The 27,041-nt window shown below is 37.5% G+C and overlaps 1 protein-coding gene across 8 annotated transcripts; it reads right to left on the bottom strand.

Moving 5' to 3' along the window:
* On the bottom strand, window positions 1-27,024 carry ZC2HC1B (zinc finger C2HC-type containing 1B). 8 transcript variants are annotated; one of them, XR_463052.3, is made up of 8 exons: window positions 26,611-27,024; window positions 21,871-21,932; window positions 18,176-18,295; window positions 15,599-15,737; window positions 10,837-10,976; window positions 6,619-6,727; window positions 1,493-1,594; window positions 1-179 (listed from the first exon to the last, which is right to left on the bottom strand). XR_463052.3 is itself a non-coding variant. In XM_007484662.3 (8 exons), the coding sequence occupies exons 1-7, from the start codon at window positions 26,654-26,656 to the stop codon at window positions 1,505-1,507; spliced, it is 678 nt and encodes a 225-aa protein (XP_007484724.1). In that variant the 5' UTR covers window positions 26,657-27,024; the 3' UTR covers window positions 1-179; window positions 1,493-1,504. The 8 variants fall into 8 exon arrangements, 6 of the variants coding, with proteins under 6 accessions (XP_007484724.1, XP_001380998.3, XP_056674875.1 ...); XM_007484662.3 differs by having other exon boundaries at window positions 1,493-1,566; XR_463053.3 differs by lacking the exon at window positions 1-179 and adding an exon at window positions 181-371.
* Window positions 27,025-27,041: the final 17 nt, after the last annotated feature.

The raw sequence follows: 27,041 nt of genomic DNA, 5'->3' as shown, positions 1-27,041 counted from the left end.
TTTGAAGTCGTTATTTTAATCATTACCATTAAGCATGCACATTTTGAGTGGTATTCCAAGCTGAATAATAGGAATGCAAATGGAAATCTGTGGTTCTTTGGCCTTAATTAAGGTAAAGCTTAAAATGAAAGCAGCCACAGAGGAAGCTGAGGGGCCAGCGATCTTCTGTACAGGTCAGTCTGAAATTAGGAAAAGTGAAACTTTATTTCATTATTTTATTTTATTAATATATTTTACTGTGTATCTAGCCAGATGTAGTGGATAATACTTGGAGTAAGTTAGACTTGGCTGGAAATCACACTTCCTTCACTTCCAAACTGCATGCCTGGGGCAAATCATTCATTTAACCTAGCTGAGCTTCAAATCCTCATCTGCAAAATAGGAATATTAATTTTTTTTGGTACTTGAGATTATGTAGATATATGCTTTGCAACCCCCTAAAACAGAAGTTTATTACAGTAAGTAATTTTTAAAATAAGAGACATGTCCATTGAAAAGCACCACAGGGAAATGGGCAATTAATGGAGCTGGAATTTGCCCTGGGGACTTGTGCCCCCCAAAATGGTACAGTTTATAGAGTGTTGGACTTGGGAATCTGGAAGTCCTGAGTTCAAATCTTGCTTAAAACATTTTAGTTGTATTACCCTGGGCAAGTCACCTAACCTTTCTATGCCTCAATTTCCTCATTTGTAAAATGGGGATAATAATAGTACCTTCCTCAGTAGTATCAAAAGAGATGGCATTATAAAAGTGCTTTGCCAGCCTCAGAAGGATTTATTGTTGCTAGCTATTATCACCAAAAGAAAGGACACAGAGTAGAACTAGGAGCAATGAATGAAAGTTGCAGAGACAAATTTAGTCTTGATAGAAAAAAATTACTAATGAGAACTTTCTAAAATTGGAATAAGAAGACTTGAAGAGGGAATAGGTTTCCTCAAATTAGAGGTCATCTTCAAGCAAATAATGTTAACCACATAATCATTTATCAGGTACTTATCAGTGGCAATATTTTTTTTTTTCAGGCAAGATTAGAAGGATAAGTGAATTATAAAGGTCTCTTCCAATTCTGAAATTCTGTGATGAGATTTGGAAGAGGGAGTGTGGAAAAAGCTGGACAGTGCCTTCTTTTCTATGATGAACGGGAAACAACCTTTTTGTTTTGATCATTAAAACTTCACTAACATGTAAACAACAAATGAACATAGTCTATTGAAGCATTATTTTAAAAACCGAAAATTAGATAATGCAAATTTTTCTTGAATTCCACCTTCCCTCAAAAACAAATGACATGAGCTTTTGGTACAAAACTTTACTTCTGCCTGTCTGTCTAAATTTTCTTTCAGGTTTTGCTTATTGTAGTTCACTAAATCTAGAGGAGTTGTTTCTGATATACTGTCATGAATAGCATTACATCCTTACCCTAAACACAGGATGTTTAGCAAGGGTTTGGTTAGATTAATTTTTTATTAACTTTTATTTTTTTATTTCTTACCTTGATTAGGACTTAATCTTTTTTGGAAGGTGACTTCTTGACTTTAATTCCACTTGTTGATTCTGGGGATGCTCCTTTCAAAACATACACAGAACAGTCATCCTTACGCAAAAATAAAACATTAAAAAGAAAGGAATGGAACAGAAACTGATTGGCATGGTGAATTCCCCAGTAGATTGAAAGTTTTATTCTGTCTTTTCCATAGCAATTCACATACAAGGTAGACCTTACCCATCCCACAGCTACCACTCTTCCTCCCCCTCCCCCCGTAAAGTCATGAAGTGGGCAAAATGTTTTTCTTTAATAACATTCTCATATTAGCTTTCTGTACCCCAGAGCTACCTAGATCCCTTCTAACATTAGCAGATCATCTAAGGATTTTCCTTTGTTCTGGATCACTTTTTCCCACATTCATTTGTTAATTCTTAACTGTGTTATATCCCATTCTTATTCCCTTTATCAGCAGAATTACATGCTGAAAGAATCTAATAAATTCATCATAAGATGCCTCTTCTCCAAGAACTACTAGCATTTTAACAGAAGACCTTTAGTGGTTCAGTGGGTTGAGGGCCAGGTCTAAAGACAGGAGGTCCTAGGTTGAAATCTGATTTCAGATACTTCCTAGCTATGTGATGCTGGGCAAGTCACTTAGCCCCCATCACCTAGCCCATTACTGCTCTTCTATCTTGGAACCAATGCCCAGTATTGTTTTCAAGACAGAAAGTAAGAGTTCTTAAAAAGTTTTTTTAAAAATAAAAAATACTTTAAATTATTCATTAAATAAAGTAATTAATTTTTAAAAAACTACTTAAATGCAAAGATACGAATCTTCTAATAATAGAATTTTAGGTGCCAGGAAGGTCAGAGGGAATAACTTGGGCATAGAGAACCTTCTGGCTATCATCCCTCAGATCCAGTACCAATTTCCCCTATGCTTTCCATACATTTATAAATATGTTTTGAAAAAGATATTGCTCTAGTCTTCAGCATTCTAAACATTTACCCCCCCCCTCCAAAGGACTGATTGGATACACATCCTCATTAGAGTACCCTGTAGCACCAACTATATATCCAAAGATATGTAACCTTTAAAAGGCACAAATGTACCTTTTGAACAATAAATTTTCAAAGACTAAAATAGTGGGGAAAATACTCATGTCTTAGTTTTTCCCTGCTCTGGGATGGAGGCTCTTCCCTTAGTAAAAAAAAAAATAATAATAGGCAAGCCCACATCACTGCTCTTTAATTCATTAAATCATATTCACCATCTACTGTGCCCCATAATCTATGCTAGGTCTTGAGGAGAATATAAGGGCTGTCCCTATCCCCAGGTGATTACAGTTGATAAGGAGGGGAGGTGTAGCAATGTGTGAGGACAATTAATGGTTTCCTGCCTCCAGAATGAGGTCTAGACAAGACTACCCACTCTTGGGGGAAAAGGGGATAGTTTTGCATGTATTTTTTGAGATGGAATTTTCACAACTTCCCCACAGCTTATGAATGTGAGATTGGAAGAAGAGCTGCTCATTTCTGTCCTCCCAGGAGGTAAACCCACTGGTCTTGCTGCTGTCAGCAGTTGCTCAGCCACATTGGATGCTAGGACAAATTGTAGATGCAAGAGATAAGAAATAATTCTTTCATACCCACACCTTGGTATACTAACTAAGAACAGACAACATGCTTGTATGGCTAATAACTATGGAACTGATAGAACACTTTTAAAGAATAATAGTCAATGCCTTCTTTTTTTTAACATCAGCCATTTCTGTGTATACATCTTTCATACACACAATTACAAACTCCCTTATAATACAACAAAGAAAAAAGAACTAAGCAAAATATGTCACTGTACTAATTCTTGTTCTTGTTGTTCTTAAAGAACAAAAAACAATCGTGGTATTTTATCAAATAAGATGAAAAGCTACTTAATCTGAAATTCCAACCTTTTATGATCTATGGATCATTCATCATTCCCTGAATATTCTTCAGGAAGAATTTAGCATTGTGCCTGGCGCACTGGAGCCACTCCATAAAAATGCTCTTTGATAGACTGCTTTCTTGCCACCGGGCCTGTGTTTGTACATTCCACCATCTTCCTATTAAAAATCCCACCCATCTTTCCAGATTTTATTATAATTATCTCCTGGCCCTAAGTTGTCTCTCTTCAGAATTCCCATGACACTAGTTTGCATCTTTGATAACATCATACTCTGCCTTGTAGCATATTTAATTGGGGTCCATTCCTAATCAATCAATTTTTGGAGGACAGCAATTATGTATCATTCATGTTTATGTGATCCATATCCTAAGACAGCATCTTGGCAAATGGTAAGGACCCAATACATGTTAAATGAAAAGATCTATTTAGCTAGTTTTGTGTAAGCTCTAATAAAAGAGGCTGTTTTGACCCAATATGCTGAAATCAAGAGGAACACAAGAGGAGAGTGAGTACTTTAGTGACTTGACCATCAATCTGATTAAAAGCCCATAGTGGGGCTTACTTGGAATAAAGAGTGACCCCAAGGGGGCCAGTCTTTTTGTTTGTTTTGACCCCAAACAAAAATTTAAAGTTCAGAAAAATGGGAGGGAACCTCAAATTACTAGTGGATTTTAATGCTCACACGAATAAAATCTGTTAAGACTAAAACCTATTTTGGTACACATATGAACTTATTTTAGGAAGATGTGTCTCAGGATTAGCCATTCTATAACATTTCACTAGGTTCTTTCCTAAGATTCTCTTTGTCCCCATTCTGCCCCAGAGTAAAATCCAATTTGCTAATCACATTGGTGATTTTATTTTTACAGGTAGGTGAATGAGACCTCAAAAAGTCCAAGACAACTTTATTATGCATCATAAGCTTGAAGCAGGGTATACAAAACTGAAAAAGAATAATTTATCAATAGTGTGGCAAAGCTACTCATGCTTTAAGTATTTAAATGGAGAGCATTATTTAAAATTGCGAAAATCTTACACCTGTTTGTTTTAAAGTAGAAAGGACAAAATTTAGGCTATTGGTATTCAAGCTATTGTATGTGTCTGAGGCCATGGATTATTCTACTTTTGTACTTGTAGGGGCAGCTTAGGAGATGCAGTAAATAATGCTGGACTTGGAATCGGGAAGATCCCTGTTCAGATCTTGCCTCAGACAATTGGTTAGCTATTCAAACCTAGACAAGTCACATAATTAACCTCAGCCTTAGTTTCCTCATCTGTAAAATGGTGATAATCAAAGCACCTACTCCTCTGGGATATTGTAAGGCTATATGTATATATGTAAAGCTCTTTGCAAACCTTAGATACTATATATACTCAATTTATATAAATTATAGCTGTTGTTATCATTATTTGAATCCCAAGAGTCTGTCATCTAGTAGGCACATAATAAATTGCTTATTTGTTGTGACTTGGGTCATTTAAAATTATACCCATATATTACACGATTAACTATTTTGTCCCCCTGATTTTATACTTCTTAAGGATCTCTGGACTGAGGGAAGGGAGGTAAGCTTGGAGATCCATTTTGTTCAACCTCTCATTTTACAAAGGAGGAAACAGAAGCCCACAGATGGCGAGTGACTTGCTCAAGGTTGCACAGGGAGTGAATAGCAGAGTCAATAGTTGAACCCACATCCTTGGACTCAAAATATGCAGTTTTTTCCACTATTTCATGCTGCCGCTCTACAATCCAATATACCTGTTAAACCTGATAGAGATGAAGGCAAATTCTTCCTTCTTGGAAGCAAATTAATCAACCCATATGGGTTTTCACTTTTAAGAGGAGCCATGTTCACTTCCAAGAGAGAAATCTAGTATTTTTTTTCTTAACATAGGATCTCATAGCACAATGGTAATATTCAATCATTTATCCATTGCCCATTTTTCTGTCATTCTGTTCCATATCACTCAGGAATTTTTATAGGGTAGAGAAGAAAAGCAACATGTTTCATGGGAACCCACTCCTACAAACCCTGAACTGACTATGTTAGTAAGTAGTTATTGATTTTCTAATACTAATAAAGGACTAAAGATCACCTCCAGGCAGGAAACCTTTTAACTCCATCCATTTCAAAAGAAAGACTAAAACTCTTTTCTTGGGGAAGGGATGGTATGGTTTTTGTTTTCATATCAGTTATTTCTGTATAAATCAGACTTCATTTATCTGATAGTTCATTGAACTAGAACAAACTTTTAGAAAAAGTACATTAAAAACAATATCCTTTGAGGAAATGTTCTTTTCCAAATAATGCTCATCTCTGTTGTTTAAAAGGAAACAATGAACTATTCTGCTCTACTTACCATTACTAATATGTTTAGTGATTTCATCTTTGGAAAGTGAAAGGAACCACACAGTCAGTTCTAATAAACCAGGAAGAAAGTTGAGTTATTTGGTGTTATTTGGTTTAGAGAACCATGGGAAAAAAAATTAACTCCAATGACCTTTTTTCAATTAAATCATTGAGATTGTTTTTTACAAAATTAAAATACTTTTTAAAAAAATGGACCACACCTTATACTGTGGGTCTCAGATTTTTGGCAACATCCCTTTGATTAAAAAGATGTTAATATTCCAAGAGAGTTGATTCCTGTCAGTGGATCCACTTTTTAGCCATGAAAGCAGAGCCTGTACCTTTGCCTTGATATTTGATCCTATTCACAAGTTTATTGCTGTTGAGTTGTTTCAGTTATGTCCAACTTCATTACCCAGTTATGGGGTTTTCTTGGCAAAGATACTGGAGTGGTTTGCCATTTCCTTCAGTAGCTCATTTACAGATGAAGAAATGTAGGCAAACTAGGTGAAGTGACTTGCCCAGAGTCACATAACTGGTAAGTGTTTGGAGCAGGATTTGAACTCATGAAGATGAGTCTTTCTGATTCTAAGCTCAGTGCTCGGTCCACTGAGCCATTTAACTGCCCCATCCACAAGCTAGGCTAAAAGAGATCTCTGATCATATTAAATGGGACAGCATAGAGAGGGGACCATGTAGCCCAAATGTATTTGTCTAGGAGTATCATTTGATACGTTTAAAGCTTTATCTGCTGTCATCAAACTGTTAAGTCTCTCTTTGACATTAAACATCTATCAAGCAGTCATTCCTCACCGCCTCCACCTGCTTTTCCTCACCTGCTTTGGCAGAGCGATCTTTTGAAGAGTCCATTGTCCTGTTCTGAAGCAATGTTCCCACAGCACTTGTTACAGTTGGTTCCTTTTTGGAATTCACTTGAGCTTTGTTCTACCCAGAAGAAGAGAATGGATCACCCACACGATACCTGGCAAGGTCTCAAAAGCAGACTACAACCGGAGGGAAGATGGTGTCCTGGACTTCAGTTTAACAAGCATGTAAGTGTTTACTCTGTGCAAGAAACTGGTCTAGCCTCTGGGAATAGGGGCAAGACCTATTATTTCACCACTATAGTGAACTCCCAGGTAAGGAAGATGCTTTAAATAGGTACCTTCTCTGTCCCATAACGCCAATTATGATGCTAGAGCACCAGTAGGCTACCAGGGTCACATAGAGTCAATATGTGTTGGAAGCAAGATTTGAACTCAGTTCTTTCCAATTCTAAGTTCAGCTCTCTTTCCATTTATGCCACAGAGTCTCACTTGGAGACATACAGACAAATGCCAGTCCCCACAATTAAGGAGTTTGTACTCTACTTTCCCTAGGAGCTTATCAGAGTATATTATTTATTCCCCTCCTTCTGGAGAGAACAAACAGAAAAGAAGAGGCGGTTCTCTTTGATGGACTCAGCTGACCCATTCCAGTTACCTTTTCTAATAGCCAAACACAGATCAGAATTGTGCCCCAGTAAAGCCTTTGAAGGAGAGTGATGGGCAAGAGGTTAAGTTACATCTAAGATAAAAACATTAAAAAAATTTTTTTAAACAAAATATTAGCAAGGAGAAAGAAAAAGTTACATCTGAGAATAGAATTAAAACAGTAACCCACAGATCTTAAGGACAGCAAAGGTAGTAGCTCTTATTTTTCCACTGACTGAAAGACAGGTGATTTTGTTTACACGTTTAAAAAGGGGGAAATGGGGATTTGTGAGCCATCTAAATATGCTGTTCCAATTCTGTCCCTAACACGAGGCTGCAGGTGACCCAAAGGTTGTCAGGGAGACAGGTAGCTATGACTTTTTTTTAAGGCTGAAAAAACCCAAGCACAATTGGTTTAAAATAAGAACTCCTTACCTGATGACTGTCTCCTGCCTTTATTTCCATGGAAACCAAAGCAGATAGTCACCTGCAGCCACAAGTGAGACTTCTCATTTGCAGACTACAGCTGATAACTACTGGGAGAGAGCTATGTTGGAGACACAAAGAGCTTTGGGAACCCATGGTGATCTCTCATCAGGCTAAGGCAGGCACATTTAAATTTTTATTTTTTAAAGCAAAGCTCATTTGTCTTAAGAGTTTGTTAAGAGTCCTTTGAAACCAGTGTAATTATTTTTTTTTTCCTTTTGAAAAAGGAACTTTTTACTACAGGAATCAGAGATATAATCAGTAAGATTTGTAGATGGGGAACAAGTACTGTCACTTAGAGTCCCCAATCTACAGGAAAGAGAGAAATCCAGAAAGTAGAAAATTTCCTCCTGCTTAGTGCCAACACAATGCCAGTCACAAGCGGGGACACAGAACACTCTAAACTAGCTGTGTCTTTTGGTAAATGAAGTACACCACCAAATCAAATAATACACTCTGCAGAGGTGCTAACCCTGTGCAATAAAAAGAGTTCCATCCTTAGAGAACTGAAATGCACTGAACCCCAAAGCTTCAATTGACCTTTTGGGGGATACGGTTACTAATTATGACAGAATAAGACAAACAGTCTATTCCTACTACCTCCCTGGCTCACAGATTGGGTTCTCCAGATGGTTACTATCCTAGAGTTCAAGGTATTTGACCTGTTGGTGTTTCTAAAACTGCAGCTCTTGAGCCCCTCCTGGTGTATTTATATCTGCTTTCCAGTCATCCTAGAGGGCATGGTTAGCTCAAAGCAAAAGCATTTCATGAAATGGCATCGGAAAAGAATAGCCACAAAATATCTCTATAATCCTGCATTATACTCTCCTACAAATAGACATAGTATCAGTTTGAAAAGTGGACCCAGTCGGAGTTCAGAAGTAGAGAGGCACACACATCTCCATGATAAATCCCGTCCACAAGTGTCGCAGTCCCTCTTCACCTTCCCTATCCTCACAGAAACCAGCATGTGCATATAAATTACATGACACCACTCCTCCTTTCTTGTTCTCTTTCTAGCTACATGACCATCCCCTCAGTCTTCTTTGCTGGGTCTAGGCCACACTCGCTTTCTATTCACTGTCCAAAGGTAACATTCACATTTTATTCTTGGCTGTATATAATGTTCTCCTGGTTCTACTCATGTCACCATTCATTATCTCATGGAGTTCTTTCCAAATAAGAGGTACTAGTCTTTCCTGAATTCCCCAAATGCCCCTAAATAAACTCCTAGAGCATATATGGCTCTCCCAACGAGTATCACAGAGCTAAGGTGGACCAGAAGTTACCTTAAATCAATTTACTCATCATTTATCACACAGTGGTATTCTATCACAATCATATCCCATACTTTGGTTAGATATCCCCAATGGATGGACATCCCCCTCAATTTCCAATTCTTTGTTACCACAAAAAGAGCTGCCATAAATATTTTGGGACATGTGGGTTTCTTTTCTTCTTTCCCTGATACCCAGGAATGGTATTGTTGGGTCCAAGAATATACATAGTTCTATAGCTTTCTGGGTATAATTCCAAATTGCTCTCCAAAATGGTTGGATTAGTTCACAGCTCCAGTAACTCACATTTGAAGTCTGGAGTCCTGGAGAACAGCTGCCTCGGATTCAAGTACTCTCTGGGTCTACATTTTTAAAACTATAATTAATAAGCTCTACTAATGTTTTGACATTGATTTCAATCAGCCAGAGGGCACAGTTGGCTCAGGAGAAAAGCTTGCTAAAACATCATAATAACAAGCAACAAAACGTCCTCTCCATATTTTTCCATAAATACACATGAATCTCAGTAAAAAGAATGGACACACAGAGTCCAAAAATGGAGAGGCATGCATATAGAGGCACATTTCTAAGGCACATGCAAAGAGGGACAATTCATCTTTGATGCTGAGGGCCACTCATTTCCTTGCACTGTTTCTGCCCAAGCTAAAGCACACAGGCTCTTGCTAGATTATTGCTCTAGTCAATGATGCTCCACTGCTTGGCTGTGATCACCACCAACTCCAGCTTAGGACTCTGCTGGCATCCTGACCTTGATTGCTGCCATGTTCTTTTTAAAAGTACGAGAGCCTAGACTCTAGGACCAGCAGGCATCTTGGCTTCAATCTGCCAAAGGTAGATTCCTCAACTCCTGCCCTCATAACCAGGGAACTTCAATATACAGATACTCCCTCTTTATGATCTTATCAGCTACTGTGGATTCAATACTATCTTCTCCATGTAGATGACTCTCTGATCTATTTATCTATCCCTAACTCCTGAACTGTAGTCTCTAGCCTCCAACTGGCTATTAAACATCTCAAACCAGATGTCTATAGACATCTTAAGCTCAACATTTTCAAAACTGAATTCATTTATTTCTCTCCTCCAAAACCCCTACTTTATTTTGACACAGTTGTTTGTGTGTTGTCTCCCCCTTTAGACTGTGAGCCGCTTAAGAGCAGGGACTGTCTTTTTGCCTTTCTTTGAATCCCCAGAGCTTCGCACAGTGCCTGGGTCATAGTAGGTGCTGTGAGAATTTCTTTTTTTAGATACTGGATTTCATTCCTATGTCAGGATTCCAGATTAGAGGGTTCCATTCAATCTTTTGACTTTTACATTCCCTTCATTCTTAGAAACTCCAAGGAATGCTTCTCCCCAATAAAATCTAATTAGTAGACAAGGTTCTTCCTGCTAGGTGTGTAACTGTTCATCCCCCACAAGGGAGGAGCTAAATAGTGAGTTCCCAAAATTGTATTGTGCCAGAGGAATTGGGGGTATTTGGTCATTGGGGGAAGAGCACTGATTTAATAATGTGTTGGCTATATGCTAGCCTAATCAATAAATTGATATTCTTAGTCCAAAATCAGACTCTTGAATATTTTTAAACATCACAGCACTTACTAAATGTTTATTGGCTGACTTGACCCTGTGCTATATCAGCCCCTGCAGTGAGAGTCCAAGCCAGAAGGAACTCAGGTTTCTCTTATCTAGACAGGGAATCATTACTTGATGATTCTGAATTGCATCAAAAGACTCTCCTCCAACTTTTCCCAAGCATCCCTGACAATAAATCAGACAACCCATGGATAAGTATATTTACCTGAGCCCTGGATGCCAATTTGGCTGCTTTCTGGGCAGGATTAAAGACCCGGCGGGATGCCTGATCCTTGCAGAAATTAATATGTCTCTCTGCTGCAGTCTCATTAAATCTTCTATTGCAGTAAGGACACTGAATATAATCTGAACATGACAAAAAAAAATGTTATCAATTAAGTCAACAACCCCCAAGCACATTGGTGGACCAAATTATTCTGAAGAGTGATAATAGGAGTAAGAATTCTAATCCTGAAGACCTTGCCCACAAAGTAGTGCCTTAAAGAATAAGGTCAAAAATTATGATTGGAAATAGCCTAATCCAAAGGGGCTGGCACAAAGAGAAAGGGGGCATAGAAGAAAAAAAAACCCAAGTTCACAAAGACCTATAAGGCAGGAATTTAAAAATTTAAATTCAACAAGCATTGATTAAAGGTCTAATTACCTTGCTCATGCTCAAGGTACTATACTAGCTGCTGAGGATCCCAGGACAGATCAGATGCATTTCCTATTTTCTAGATTAACTTAACTAGGGGCAGAGTGGGGTGGAGGGGAGAAGTAAGGGGAAAACAAGTAAAAAGAAAACTATGATGTAAGGAAGAGTCAGAGTCTGGCAAAGGAGAAGTCCTGGGAAAACATGAGAAATTTGAGGAGAGAGGTAATATTTTCATATGCAGGAAACTGGGGGAGTTTATTACTGGCTCAGGGCATGCCATGATCTAAGGTACAGACACAGGAAAGGCCCGGTCTTAGATGACATAAAGAGAAGAGTTCTGTCTTACTTGAATTCAGGGCATATGAATGGGAAAGTTGAAGGGGGGCCTTCAGTATAAAAATAAATAAATTGCTAACAAGAGCTATCTAAAGAAGGAAGAAACTACTTTGGGGGGCATCCGTTTCCCAACCACTGGAGGTTTTAAAATAGAATCTGTATGACCATATGTCAGGGACTTGATCTTGGTCAGATGCAGGTTACACTAGATAGTCTATGAGATTCCTTCCAGCTCTGATATTCTGTGATTTGGGTGGGAATATCCATAATCAGTAACATCACAGCCATATGTCATAGAAGCATTCTTCAGTGTTCCAATAGAGCACCTACTTCCCAGAGTTGTTGTGAGGATGAAATGAGATAATATTTGTAAAATGTTATTTTGGTGCCTGGCACAGATTAGGTGCGATAGAAATGTGAGCTATTCCTCTTACTATGTGGGACCTTATCAAAATGAGTGCCCTAGCCAAAGGTACTAGTTGTAACCTATTCCTTCCTTCTCATTTTACGTTATTACCATCCGTTATTATCTTTTTTGTTCCTCCACAATGGATTCCACCCATCATGCTGGGGACCTTCTCTAAGGGGAAGAATTATGAGGGTACCATTGTAGCACTTGGGCTGTCAATATCTGTTATTAATCAACAAAGTACCTTTTTTAAGCATTGCAGGCACAAAGGGCAGAAATGAAACAGACCTGGTCCTCAAGAAGCTTACATTCTATTTAGGGAGATGATTTATACATTTCAAAATGCAAAATACATATGCAAGTATACATGCACTTATACAAAAAATATATGAAAAATAAATTAGAAAGTGATTGCCTTAGATGGGGTAGGCATTCCTGGCTCGGGGGGAGAGGGATAGTGGGCAACTTCATGTGGAAGGTGGAGCTTGCCCTGATTTTTATGGGAAAATTGAGAGTCTAAAAGGCAGAGGTGAGAGGTGGTTGGCATCCCTGGGGAGAGGCTGGGGTAGGCTGGGGGTGGTACAGACAGTTAAACACAGAAATAGGAGATTCTAGTTTGACATGAGAGGAAAAGCCAGAAGGCCCATTTGGCTGAACAAGGGAGTCCATGAAGAGGAGGGAGGTCCAAGAAAGCTGCAGAGGGAGCTCAAAGGTTGGTTCTCTTTCAGTTTTGCCACGGTCAATTTCCTTAACTTTTTAGCATACCATATTTCAACTTTTATGTTATTTTGCATCATTTGTCATTTGAGGTTAAAAGTAGCCTTGACTTGACTTGGAAATTACCTGATCTTAGCTGGAAAATGTTAAAAGGGTAAAAGAAGCCTAAATCACTTAAAAAAGTGTGTTCCATTGATGTTCTTCTGTCTTGTGGCTAAGAAAAGGGAGAGTAGCTATGAATCAAAAGATGGAAGGTAATCAGACATGAGTGTTTTATAAAAGAAGGTCCGGAAGGAGAAACTAGTGAATTAGCATTTTTTGAAATGTTCAACTCTTTATGACTCCATTTAGAGTTTTCTTGGCAATGATACTGGAGTGGTTTTCCATTTCCTTCTCCAGTTCATTTTACAAATGAGGAAACTAAGACAAACAGGGTTATGTGATTTGCCCAGAGACACAGCTATTAAGTGTCTGAGACCAGATTTGAACTCATGAAGAAGAGTTTTTCTTCATACTTTGCAGACTATCCACTGTGCCCCATCATATGGTAAAGAATTTAAACAAAGAAGTAAGAGAGGAATCTGAATCACACTAGACAGGGCAAAGGAAGTACTAAAAAAAGATTACATCAGGTAGAATCCAGAGATCTGAGTCTGGGCAGGGAAGGGAATATGTGTAGGAATAAAAAAGGAGATTATAACTGGGTAGTTTTAAGCAAAATAAATTTCAGGCCCTTGGTACTGATTTTTAAGAGGAAATTTAGGGAAATTTGACGTGAAAAAAATTTAACAATTATAATCATGAATATTAATAGTCTAAACTCACTTAATAAAATGAAAGAATAGAAGAATGGATTAGAAAACAAAACTCAGCATATTTTTACACATGAGAAATCAACTTAAAACCAAAATACGTACAAAATTAAACTGTAGGGCAGGAATAAAATTTAATCTGCTTCAATTAAATGCAAAGCAAGAACTGCAATCATGATTTTAAATAAGGTACAAATGTAAAAACAGTTACTGCTGAGAGACAAAAAGGAAAATTAAATTGTGCTTGAAGGCATCATAGATTTAAATCAAGCCAAGAAGTATTTATTAACTGTTCACTATGTGCCAAGCTCTGTGCTAAGGGCTAAGCATAGAAAGAAAACCAAAGAGAGCGGTCCCTGCCTAGAAGGAGCTCAACCCAATAGGGAAGATAACATGAAAAGAACTATATACAAGTAAGATATATATGTGATAAATTAGGGATATTCAGCATAGGAAAGACATTACCATTAAAGAGGTTCAGGAAAGGTTTCTTAGAGAAGGTAGTATTTTAACTGGGACTTGAAAGAATCCAGGAAAGTCAGGAGACAGAGATGGAGAGGGAAAGCAGTCCACATATAGGGGCAGCCACTTCACGTGCACTGAGTTGAAAGATAGTATCCTGTACAAGGAATAGTAACAAGCCCATCTTTCATGCTTCTTCCTGAGGGGTATCAGAATTGCTAGTTAGCATTTTGCCTTTCAAATTACTTTAAAAGAATAAACCTCTATATTTGGGGATTAGTCGCAAAGCAGCAAGGGAAAGAGATGTACAAAAGCTCAAATAGGCCAGAGGCTTAAGATAATGCTCAATGACAATCAATGTGTCATAGGGTAAACTGTGTCTTTATTGAATATATATGCATCAGATGCAGAGCTCTCCACTGTTCAGCAGCAGCTCCACTTGGTTTGTACTCCATAGAACGTTACGCTCTAGCACCCTGATACAACAACTGAGATAGGCTTTGTTTCAGGCAGAAATGGGACAGTTAAAAGAGTTATCTAATTTCCCAGGGGAAATCTAGGCTGGTATGATTTCAAGGAAATAAAAACAGCAAAAATCCATGGATATGGCAAGTATGCATCTTGCAAGGAAAATTCCTAATTTTTCCAATTAATTCATTTCAGAGGACATTATTCTACAGTTCTCAGGTAGTATTTTATTTATTTTTTTAACCCTTGCCTTCTGGCTTAGAACAGATATTTAACAGCAGTTCCAAGGGCTAGACAACTGGGGTTAAGTGAGTTGCCCAGGGTCACAGAGCTAGGAAGTATCTGAGGTCAAATTTGAACCCAGGTCTTCCCATCTCCAGGTCTAGCTCTCTATCCACTGAGCCACCTAATTGTCCCTTCAGGTAGTTTTCCTTGATGTCTAGAAGGGATTCATAATTACAGAGGACAAGCAATTAGATGAATATTCAATGAACAAGAACTTGGAGGAAAGTAATTGATATTAAAAATAATGGTCAGGATGAAAGACATTACTTTTCCATATTTTATCTGGAATAAAAAGTTGCAATATTATTTCTAAGCATATTTGCCCTTCCATTTTGAGACTATGAATTTTAAATAGGAAAAAATATTCATGTGATAAAAACAAGAAATGGAAAATACTTTGAAGAGTTGAGGTCTAGGATCTTTCATTTCACTGGCATAGGAAGCTCCCCAGTGACAACTCTGCCAAAAACAATTCAGAGCTGTATCTGCTCTTTAACTTACTATTTAACTTATAGTCTCTGAGAATTTTAAAGGGAGAGCCGGGGGTGGGGAGTAGAGAGGGAAGGAGAAAGGAAGGGAAAGAGTCTAATTAAATTACCCATTCACAACGCCAGAATGAATCAAAGGCAAGACCTGAACCCATATCTTCTTGACTTAAGCCTATTCTTTATCCAAAATCCCATACTGCCTTATATTATTAGAGTGTAATTTCTAAAATAAAGAGTAGTCCTCCTTTGTACATTTTAATTTGGATTGGTAGTTGGAATGGATAAATATTAGGCCAAGGTGAAAATGGAACTTCAATAAAAGTCAAAGATCAATTGGAAACATAAAGGACCCCAACCTGGGTTGATACTTGGAGGGGGTGGAGGAGGAAGAGGGCGACCTTCTTTAATGGCTATGGTACACTGCTTGGCTGATCGAATTGCATTAATAAAGTCTTCGTGTTGTTGTCTCCAATTAGATTTCTTCACAGTTGGCACCTATAAAAGACCATAAGCATCAAAGTAGACTACACTTCCCTAAATAACAATAAAATATAATAACTGAGTTGAGGCTAAAATCCATTTGAAACTGGAAAGTTTTTTCAATGAACCCAAAAAAGGTTTAAAAAAATTTGATGATGAAATTTTGTGAACTCCAACTTTTAAGTGGAATTATATAAAGCCTGAAGATAAAGTTAGATACATGTAAAGCAGCTGTTCCCCGACATTTTGGGAATAATGATACCCTACAGTCATTTGTCTGATTTTACAATCCAAGTACCATATGAAATATATGTGTGTATGCATGCACATAATACATGCACATTCTAAATACATATAAATAGAATATATATATATATCTACAATTAAATATATGTATATACTTTTATTCTAGATCTGTGATTTTATTGATGGAGCTTTCAGTCTTCTAGAACTTATTCAGAGTTGCCAGGGAGCACAAAAGGAGATTAATTGATTTGTCCCAGGTTCACATTGTCCGAATTATGGGTTAAGAGGTGGGATTTTTAACACTATCTTTCTGTCACCCAGAACCACTCTCTATCCATTCAACATTATACTATGCTGCCTTCTCCTATGTATGTACATGTGTGTGTGTTTAAACTTTCACTTAATTTTTGGGAATTTCACAAACCCTTTGAAATAACTAAAGACAACCTAACATATATAAAAAAAAAACAAGTTTAGAAATAACTGTTGAGGTTTTTCATTTAAAATTAAAAAAAAATTTCTTCCTGTAAATTATTACATGTAATTCAGAAACCTGAGAATTAAAAAAGCCTTAAAATGATCTGACCATTAAAAGTAGCAGTGAAATGTGTAATGCTGAGTAAAATTTAAGGCATTCCTATATTCTCTATATTTCTCTCATTTCATCCCTTTATTTCTCTAATAATCATTTCTTTAAAAAAAAAGTATTTATTTAATTAATTTAGAATATTTTTCCATGATTACATGATTCATGTTCTTTCCCTCTACTCCTCCCTCCCAGAGCCAACAAGCAATTCCACTGGGTATTACATGTATCATTAATCAAGACCTATTTTAATATTACCATTTGCAATAGAGTGATCATCTAAAGTCAACATCCCCAATCATATCCCCATCAAACTGTGATCAAGCAGTTGTTTTTCTTCTGCATTTCTACTCCCACAGTTCTTTCTCTGAATGTGGGTAGTGTTCTTTCTCATAAGTCCCTCAGAATTGTCTTGGATCATTGCTGCTAGTAGAGAAGTCCATTATGTTCGACTGTACCACAATGTATCAGTCTCTGTGTACAATGTTTTCCTGGTACTGCTCCTCTCACTCTGCATCAATTCCTGAAGGTCTTTCCAGTTCACATGGAATTCCTCCAATTCATTGTTCCTTTCAGCACAATAGTATTCTATCACCAACATATACCACAATTTGTTCAGCCATTCCCCAATTGAAGGACACCCCCTCATTTTCTAAAATTTTGCCAGCACAAAGACTACAACTATAAATAGTTTTGTATAAGTCTTTTCCCCTATTATCTTTTTCGGGTACAAACCCAGCAGTGCTATGGCTGGATCAAAGGGCAGACAGTCTTTTAGCGCCCTTTGGGCATAGTTTCAAATTGCCCTCCAGAATGGATGGATCAATTCACAACTCCACCAGTAATGCACTAGTGTCCCAATTTTGCCACATCTCCTCTAACATTTTTTACTTTCCTTTGCTGTCATTGAATGAGTAAATTAATTTGGGTAAGATTGTCATTTTTATTATATTAGCTCATCCTATCCAGGAGCAATTAATGTTTTTCCAATTATTTAGATCTAGTTTTAATTATGTGGAAAGTATTTTGTAGTTGTGTTCATATAATAGGAATTTAATGTTTGTCATGGCAGTAGTCATTTCTTTTGAACATCACAGATCTATCCCTCCAGCTTCATGCTACATTTTGCCATTGGCTCAATTATACCAGCAAAGGAATCACAAAGTGAAAGAGTTCTCCTGGTTTTTATTTTTCTCTAGTAGATGCAATACACATGAGTTCATGTTGGGTCTTGGCTTTGTATCCAAAGGTTGCTTTGGGGTTTTTGTTTTAAGCTACTGGAAACATCCCTAGGTTAGGTAGGATATTATTCATGCCAGCAACAAAAGAATAATGAAAAATATTCAAATAACATTGTTTTAGAGGGGCTTCTTCAAAAGTGTCATAAACATAATAGTACTTACAAGGAACTATCACCAACATTGAATTTAAATAGGGCCACTTCCCACTAAAAGATGGGAAGAAAGTATCTCTTGATGCCTTCAAATTAAGGAAGAATCACCCTAGGCTCACGTGTGCACTTTTTCATCAGTATCTTAACTGAATGTTGTACAGTAACCAACATAAATAGGAATATATCTAAGACATTCACTGGAAAACAACAGGGAAGACTAAATGGTACCTTGGTTTGGGGAGACCTTCTGACCATGAAAATGTCAGTGCCCTGTAATCTTTGCTTCAAGGAATTGAAAGGCTTACGTTTTTTGTTGAAAAGTCTTTTGCATATTGGCCCGTGCCTTTCCTAGGAAAAAGAAAAGATGATTATAATGTGAATGTTAAAGGCCTCAGTCACTAAGATTGTTTTCATTCCATTACATGGGGCTTATCTGAATAACCCCGATACTTTATGCCCATTCACACTCCCAAATCCCAGTGTTGATCTTGGTTTTACAAATGTGCCAGTCTTTTGGATGCTGGCCTATTTCCCCCAATGTTTTTTATTAGAACATAGTTTGTATAGATTTCCAACATAAGAAAGGCTAACACACAACATATTCAAAATAATAGAAGCTTACTGGAGTTAGAAAGAACTTTAGAAGTAGTATCATTCGAACTCCTACCCGAAATAGGAATTCCCATCAACAACGTCCCTGACTGGTAATGAAGGCATCCCTCATCTGTCTGAACACCTCTAATGATGGGTATTCCATCTCATTGCTGGACAGTTCTAATTGCTAGGATATTCTTTCTTATATGGGACTTTAACTTGCCTTCCTTTAACTCCTATCCTGGAGTTCTGTTTTCTGGAATGATACAAAGGAAGTCAAACCCACTTCCAAATGAGAGCTCTCCAAATAAATATAGAGTAATTATATCCTCCCTGCCTTCCTGGTCCTTTCTTCTCCAAGCTAACTAACTCAGTTCCTTTAGAAGATGGAGTTTCACATCACCTCAATATGTACTGCAATTACTCGCCTTTGGAGAAGCTCATTTGTCAATATATTTCTTTACAAGGGGCACCCGGAAATCAACACTGTATCCCCAAAGTGGACTGTCTGGGGCAAAGTACAATGGGACTGTTACTTCCCTCAATTTAATACAATTCAGAAAGCATTTATTAAATGCCTTTTATGTGCAAAATACTGTGGCAGGTGCTAAAGAGCTTAAAAATAAATGAGGTGGTCCCTGTTTCTCAATGAGCTTATAATTGATTAAGGTAATATAAAGCATGTAAATAATTAAATGCAAAATAGAATATGATGAATGAGTGAGCACTTATTAAGTGTTTACTATGTGCAAAGCTCTGTTGCTAATACAAAGGCAATACCAAAGAGGAGAGGAGCAATTTCTGCTTGGCAGTAAGTAGGGGACAGGAGAATAAGCAAGGAAAACGTTATGAAGGCAGTGGCCCTGATTTAGGCATTATCCTTCTACAACTGCAGCTCAAGATCACATTTATTTGGCAAGAACATATTGTCATTGTACTGTAGTAGATAGAAACTTGGTCTCGAAGCCATTATAATGTGGGATTCAAGTTTTACCTCTGATACAAAATGGTTGTGTAACCCTGAGCAAGTTACTGTTACTTAACTTCTCTGCTACTAAGCTGCCATCTTGGACTGTTACTTGACTTCTAGGAAACTCTCTAAGAGTATAAGTTAAAGAGAAGGTGACCATCAACTAGCTCATCAAGGAGTTCCCTAAACTAAAGGAATCACAAGTTCTTATCTTTATCACACTGCCATATTGAGCTAGACCCATCTTTCCCATTCTACACTTGGGCAATTGCTTTCCTTGAACCCTCAGTATAAGAATTTATACATCCCCTTATTAAATTTAGACTGCTCTTAAAAATTCCTGTTATTACATCTCTATAGGATTATACTAATATATACCTCTCTTTCTGTTTCTAGCACAACACTAAAATAGTGTCCCTATTCCAAAAAAAATTGCATATGAAAATAGAAGTTGATGCAGATGGACTTACATGACCTAAGCGGTCAGGGACAACACATCATCAGAGTTCAGTACTGCCTTACAGAGCCAATAGAAATCATTGACCACTTGGCTGGGTTAGGTCATTCATCTAGCCAAGAAGAAAATGGGAAATGGAGAAAGGAAAACAAAGCCATGAAGTCACTTAGTCAATGACTCCCAAGTCAGCAGGAACTGGAATTCAATAGTAATGATGATGATGATGATGATGATGATGATCCTAATTACAGCTCACATTTATGTAGCACTTTAGGTGATCAAGATGTTATATAGACACTATGTCCTTTCATAACAACCCTGAGAATGATAGATGCTCTTATTAGCCCCATTTTTACAGAGGAGGAAACTAAGGTTCAGAAAAATTAAATGACTTGCTCAGTGTTTAAATAGCTGTTAAGTTTCTGGGTTAGATTAAAGTTTAGGTCTTCCTGACTTCCAATCCAGCAGCACCTAAAATCCAACAACTTTCTGCCCATGACATTTCCCAGTATATCACAGTTTCCAACATATCATATCTCCTAGTACAATGTAGCATATTTAAAAGAAGAGATACTTGTACCCTTGAAGTTAAATATCACTGTACATCAAAGGAGTTCAAGAGGTCATCTAAGACCCCCCACTTTCTCTAAGAAGGTCCAAGCTTTAGGTTAACTATTCTGGAAAGAAAAGAGCTACTTAAGATACTTTATGTCACAACTCCCTTTGTTGGAGCCAGTGTTCCAAGGCTCAATCATTTTTAGTCAATAAACTTTTAAATTAAAACAGTTTCCTTTACTGAAAACTTTCTAACTTAAAAAAGATATCAGCCTCTTGGATGTTTTTAATCATCTGGCTTTCTGATACTGGGAAGGTAATAGACCCATATATTACTTATTAGGGCAAGCACATTAAAATCAGATTCTTTATAAAATGTGATTAATACATTTTGAAAGGTATAACTTCCGTTAGAGTAGTAGATCTTAATGGTGAGTTCTAATGGCAAGTTCTTCTTAAAATCACTATAAACATTCTTCAAGAGATAGGAAGGGATAAGGATTTTTACTCAACCTCATGGATGAGGAAACCAGAATAATTTTTAAACCTGAAATGGAGTCCAACTTCTTCATTAGATATAGATGAGGAAAATGAGGATCATGCAATTTGCCCAAAGTCAAAGAGACAGCAATCTAGCACAATGTATAGAGAACTAGGCTTAGAGACAGGGAGACTCATCTTCCTCACTTCAAATCTGGCCTCAGACCCTTCTGAGCTGTGGGACCCTGGGCAAGTTGCTTAATCCAATTGGGCTCAGTTTCCTTATCTGCAAAATGAGCTAGAGAAGTTAATGGTAAATCACTCCAGTATCTTTGCCAAGAAAACCCCAAATGGAGTCATGAAGTCAGATACTACTCAACTGACTGAACAACAACATAGAACTGGGACTTAACCCTACATGCTCTGACTCCAAATTCAAAGGCAATTTTTCATAGTCTGCCTCCCTGTCTTGGACAAAGCTAGACTCTGGGAGTCCTCAGTCCACTTTATTGTTTAAAATAATAGATTTGAAACCCAAATCCACAAATTCTAGCTATAAAAAAAGCAAAAAGAGCTATCAAGGGCTAGTCAGTGGTCTTACCTAGAGCTTTTCCACAACACATCCCCATCTGGTATCCTTTTTTTTTTTTTAAAGTGGCAACTCCTAAAAGACATTTTTAGGACTCTGCTGCTGTTTTAAAGGAAGCCACCCCAATTTGTATCAGTGCACCTTAGTTTCAGTAGCAGACTGTACTTCTCATCCTACTTTCCTTTCCACATCTGCATTTAATTTTTTGCCTCCTCCACAATGATATTACAGTTCATTTAATTTCAATGAAACGCATCCACAAAATGTCTTAATTTTACCAGAACATCTGGTGCAAAACTTCTCCCACAGACATCACAACGATATAACTTCAGATTGCCATCTGTATCAAATTCAAAAGACACAAAATGTTAGTTACACAGAATTTCTTGCCCACAAAGAAACTGATGTACAGATGTACAGAACAACCCACGACTGCCTGATATTATTCCCTTCCCACCTCCTACTTGCTGAAAGATCCTTTGTAGATCCACCTGTGTTTTTCTTTGCTATTGTGAACTTCTCACCTCACTGAGCAAGCAAATTTCACAGCCCCCAGGCAGCCGTGGCATAATTATTTGCTTTTCCATTTTTAGGTTATTTTAAAATTAAGTGCCTAATAATACCTTTGGAGATACACACAAAATTAAAGGCAAAGCATAAAATTCCAGAACTGGAAAATTGAGTTTTGCAGTGTGGTACAGTGAACAGGATTTGGAATCATTGGATATGCAAGAGTTTAATTCCTGCCTCTGCTTATTTAATGCCCGTTTGACCTTGTTGTTCAGTTGTTCAGTCACGTTTGACTCATCAGGACCCTGTAGATGTTATTGTCCAGGGGAGTTTTGTGACTGGAATGGTCTGCTGGTTCCTTCTTCAGTGGACCTGACTCTAGATCTAGTGCTCTATTTACTGGACCAGCTAGCTGCAAATCATTTATTTAGCCTCTTTGAGCCTTGGTTTTCTCTATTAAAAAAAGGGGGGGGAGCTGACCTGAGTAACTGAAGTCACTTTCCAGCTCTGATGCTTTTATAATGATCTAATATGCTATATAAACGGAAAGAGCTGCAGGAATTCAGAGAAATGAGAGATTGTGGTCTGAAGCAGTCAGGGAAGGCTTCAGTGAAGTGGGAGTAGAGATGAGCCTTGAAGAAGGGGATGGAGTTTGGAGTTGGAAAAACTGTCAGGGCTCCGCAGGTTAGTAGTGCCACCAAAGGCACAATGTAGGGTGAGACTGAGTATGCACAGATGGCACAGATATACTGAAAGAAAAAAGGCTCATCTGATTGGCAGTGAGAGCTCCTGTTGGGTAGTAGTTTGAAATTTGGCTGAATATAAGTAGATTAGGACCAGGTCATAAGAAGCTTTGAAAACCAGGCAGAAGAACTGGATTTAGTGAAGTAGAGAGCCACCGGAGGTTCTTGTGCCATGGAGAAAATGGAAATTTTCTGGGATGCAGTGTGCATTGGAAAAGCAAAGAGATTGGCAGGAAAACCCTTTAAGCCAAGAACTGCAGTAATCTAAGTATGAGATAGTGATGGAGTGCCATGGATGAAGGGGGTTCCAGCAGAAATGAAGATGAAAGACATCTTTGTTATTATCTCAAATCAATGGAACAATGGCTCATTAAAAATAGGGGATGAGTGAGTCAAAAATGACTCTAGGAATTCTGAAGTGTTTACCAAAGTATTTCCACATTTCTGTGAAGTGGAAAGGAAAAGTGTAATATAAGAAAGAGCAGGGATGGGGACTCGATCTTTGATTTCACTGGTACAGGGAATTTCTGCACTTGCCCAGCTGGTATTTGTCAGAGACAGACCATGAATCCACATGTTCCTGGCTTCAAAGTCAACACTTGTAGCCATTATATCACATTGAACACAACAGGCTGGACTGTAGTTGGGAAATTGCAATGTTTTTGTTTTTTTTTCAATGACAAGTTTCTACCTGAAATAAAGGGCTGTACCCCTGTACCCCCATAATCACTAATATACTCGTAGTGTTGTTAAATAGTTGTGAATTATGGAACTCCAAATATTCAATGAATTAAGGTAGCAGATCAATGGAGAGACACATGGTGGGCATAAATTGGCTGCACCATATTACCAAATGTTCACAAGAAGTGGGATAAAAGAGAACTTAAAAACAAAGAGCAGAAAAGGAAGTAGGCTGGACATATGGCAAGAGCAAGGGTTCCCCTACAACGCCAAGAGATCTAGAGGAAAACGTTTAGTACATTTAATATAGGGTAGACTCTATTCCTTAATAGGATTTACAGGAGGTTATCAACTCTAGACTGTGAATGTAAAATGTATTGATGTCTTTTAATTTGCATTGTTAGGGGGTGTTCCAATATCAATAATATCACAGATCGAAGTGGTACATGAAACATATAACCTGAAAAAATAAAAAAAGAAACCTTTAAAAAAGAAATTTTATGTGAATTTGCTGTTTCTAATTATGTAAAATAACAACAATCCACTACTATTTTAGCATTTGACTTTTTTACATGTTGAGAATATTGCAAAATATTGTGGAAGTTTCCAGACTTAATAAAGAAGCATTATGCTAATTAAAAAAAAAGACATTTTAGACCAAATTTTAATTCATTTAGCAAATAGTTTGACTTGAATTTAGGGGCCTCTAAAGGCTGATTTCCATCTCTTCCTATCATTGACTCCTTCCCTATCTCTGCAAACATCCATAGTGCCACAGTTGCAGCAACCAAAGGAATGTGAAGGAATTTGGAACTGTATGTAATTTGGCTGCATAGTGCTAGAGGAAGATGGCTAAGCCTGGTTGAGACTGGGGGTACAGCACTAGGTTTTTTTTAAACCTTCCTTCCATCTTAAAATCAATGCTGTGTATTAGTTCCAAGAGCATTAATGTGGTAAGGGCTAGGCAATAGGGGTTAAGTGACTTGCCCGGGGTCACACAGTAGAAAGTGTCTGAGGCCACATTTGAACCCAGGACCTCCCACCTCTAGGCCTGGCTCTTCATCCACTGAGACAGATAGCTGTGCTAGTTTCTTACAAAAAATTCTCTTTGGCATGGAACCAAAGATATCTCTGGGAGCAGTTGTATCAGATCTACATAGATCATCTCTATAAGGTCTCAGTAAAGTAGGGAAGAAGGTATTTTTCTCATCCAATTGTGAGCAACCCAAGTAGAAACCAAAGGGACTAGCAGGCCCAATGTTTCTTGCCCCAGAAGGAACTCTGGACCATTGCTGCTTCAGGGTCACTAGGGCCATTAACCATTAACCGGTCATCCACTTTTATCTATAATTAATCCGAGTGTGGCAGAACAGCCAATCAGACCACAAAGTAACTATGTAAAGGACCGAATTTTAACATTTCAATAAAGAAGTGGTCCTTCTGAGCAGCACTTTCACTTAAGGAGTTTCCTAAGGACATCACAATGGTGGGTGTGTAGCTATCGGACATCACAGAGGACCAAAGAGGTCTTTATTACCAAGGATTTGACGGCTACAATAGTAAAGGTATTAAGAAGTCTTTGAAGCGGTGGTCTTAATTATAGAAATTGCTGAAATGATAAAGTACTAACTCCTTTTACCATATCCCTTGAGAGGCCATACATTCCTTTTTTCTTCCCCGCCTTTCACTCCCTTGGCCTGAAATGCCTGTCTGCTAAGGCGATTCTACCCTTCCTTCAAGACTCACCCAGTTCCTACGAAAGTCTCCAACTTTGGCAGGACATTGGATTTATGCTCCGAAAGCATTTGGTATTTTCGTTTAGTACCTGACTAATAATCCAGCACAGCATGTGCTTTTTAATGTGTGTGTGTGTATATATATACATCTCTCTAGATAAGATATATACATATATACATAACTGTATATGCACATATCTACGTCCCAAAGGAGACAGTGAAGCCCCTTGATGGTTGACTTTGCCTTCAACATTTTTGTATTTCCAGTACATACTAATAAACATATTAATATCTGTTGACGATGACCTTAATCATCATAGTATTGCTACACTAGTTCTATTTTTCAAAATGTCATGGAAGAATATATGGCTCTGCAAAATCAGAATTGGACTATTTTGCTCCTCGTTAGGTTGAGGTTTTACAGACAGAAATTTATGGTGTAAGTTAAACAGCATTTATTCTATATTAATATTTGATCTCTGGTCTTAGCTCAACAGTGTCCTATTATTAACATATTCAAAATATTCAGTTCAAAAATAATGAAATTAGAAGCCCACAAGACAAATTTGCTGGGAATTAGAACAAATATCTACATGACCTTTTTTGGTTTGAGAAATTGTTTTCAATTAACTTGGTAGCTCCTTTCTTTAGTTAACACACAAGCACTTCTTTAGGACGGCTTCTGCCAGTGGAAGAGTAACTTACTCGGAAAATCAAGAGACATGGATTCTAGTTCTGCCATTACCTGGCTATGTAATCATGGACAAGTACTTCATTTTCCTGTTCTTTATCTGAAAAAAGGGATCAGACTATATGATTTCTCTATGAGCCAATCCTTTTCCATTCACATTGATTTAAAATATGGGCTTCCTAGTTTGACTCTTAAAGATTTAGTTATCAAATTTTTATTGAGTTTCTACTACATATATATGTAACATATATATGTATATATGACACCTACTATATCAGTGGCTTTCTCCACAAACTCTTGAATAAATTCTGATTGCATGTAATTATAGTGTTGACACATAGCTCAAATTAATAACTACCAAAACTATGGCTTATAAAGATAAAATCCATTAAATAGATCATAGTTAGAGCTATAAGGGCCCTTAGGTCACCTAGTCTAACCCCCTCTTTCTACAGATGAGGAAACTGAGGCCTAGAGTTAAAGTGATTTGACTAAGGTCATACAAGTAGTGATTTGAACTAATGTCTGACTCTAAATACAAAATTCTTTCCACTGCACCATGATGCCTCCTTTGGAAAACAAAATGAGAATCTCACTGGTAAAGCTAGTTAGCTATGAAACATAATGCTAAAGTTTTAGACATCAAATGCTATTCACCTGATGGAAATGGTTCGTTCCCAAGCATTCCGTTCATCACTCCCATTGATTTGCTAAACACAGATTTACACAACAGTTATAGCTAACATGTTGATTACGTGTTAGGACAGATGAAGAAATTATCATTACCAAATGTTTTGCAGCCAAGTCAGTGACGAGTCACTGGCTACCAAATAATTGACAATTATGACTACAATCCCAGGAATCTTACAAAATGGGATAGGATTTAAAGGGAGAACAACAAAAACCAGAAAACTGATTTCCCCAAATATCCATTTCTACATTTACCAGCTCTTCATTCAGCTAAAATTATAAAAAGAGCAAATTTCTTATCTTAAATCAAAGCAAACTGTGTAAATTGATTACAAATTACATCTTCCCTACATAAGGATACTCAGAAGAAAGTTCACTGAATATTAGAGCAAGTCTGG

The sequence above is a fragment of the Monodelphis domestica genome, chromosome 2 (genome assembly GCF_027887165.1).
Source record: "Monodelphis domestica isolate mMonDom1 chromosome 2, mMonDom1.pri, whole genome shotgun sequence".
Lineage (NCBI taxonomy): Eukaryota > Metazoa > Chordata > Mammalia > Didelphimorphia > Didelphidae > Monodelphis > Monodelphis domestica.
Note: the sequence above shows the minus strand (reverse complement) of the source record. Positions and strands in the feature narration are given on the sequence as shown.

Bases quoted from the DNA above. Each gene is read 5' to 3' on its own strand.
- ZC2HC1B (XM_056818897.1), bottom strand. From the start codon at position 26,656: ATGGGAGTGATGAACGGAATGCTTGGGAACGAACCATTTCCATCAG. The intron at 10,977-15,598 runs GTTGGGGTCCTT...TGTCATGTTCAG, and splicing joins CCCTCCAAGTATCAACCCAG to ATTATATTCAGTGTCCTTAC. The intron at 3,089-6,618 runs GTGAGGAAAAGC...AATTTGTCCTAG, and splicing joins AGATCGCTCTGCCAAAGCAG to CATCCAATGTGGCTGAGCAA.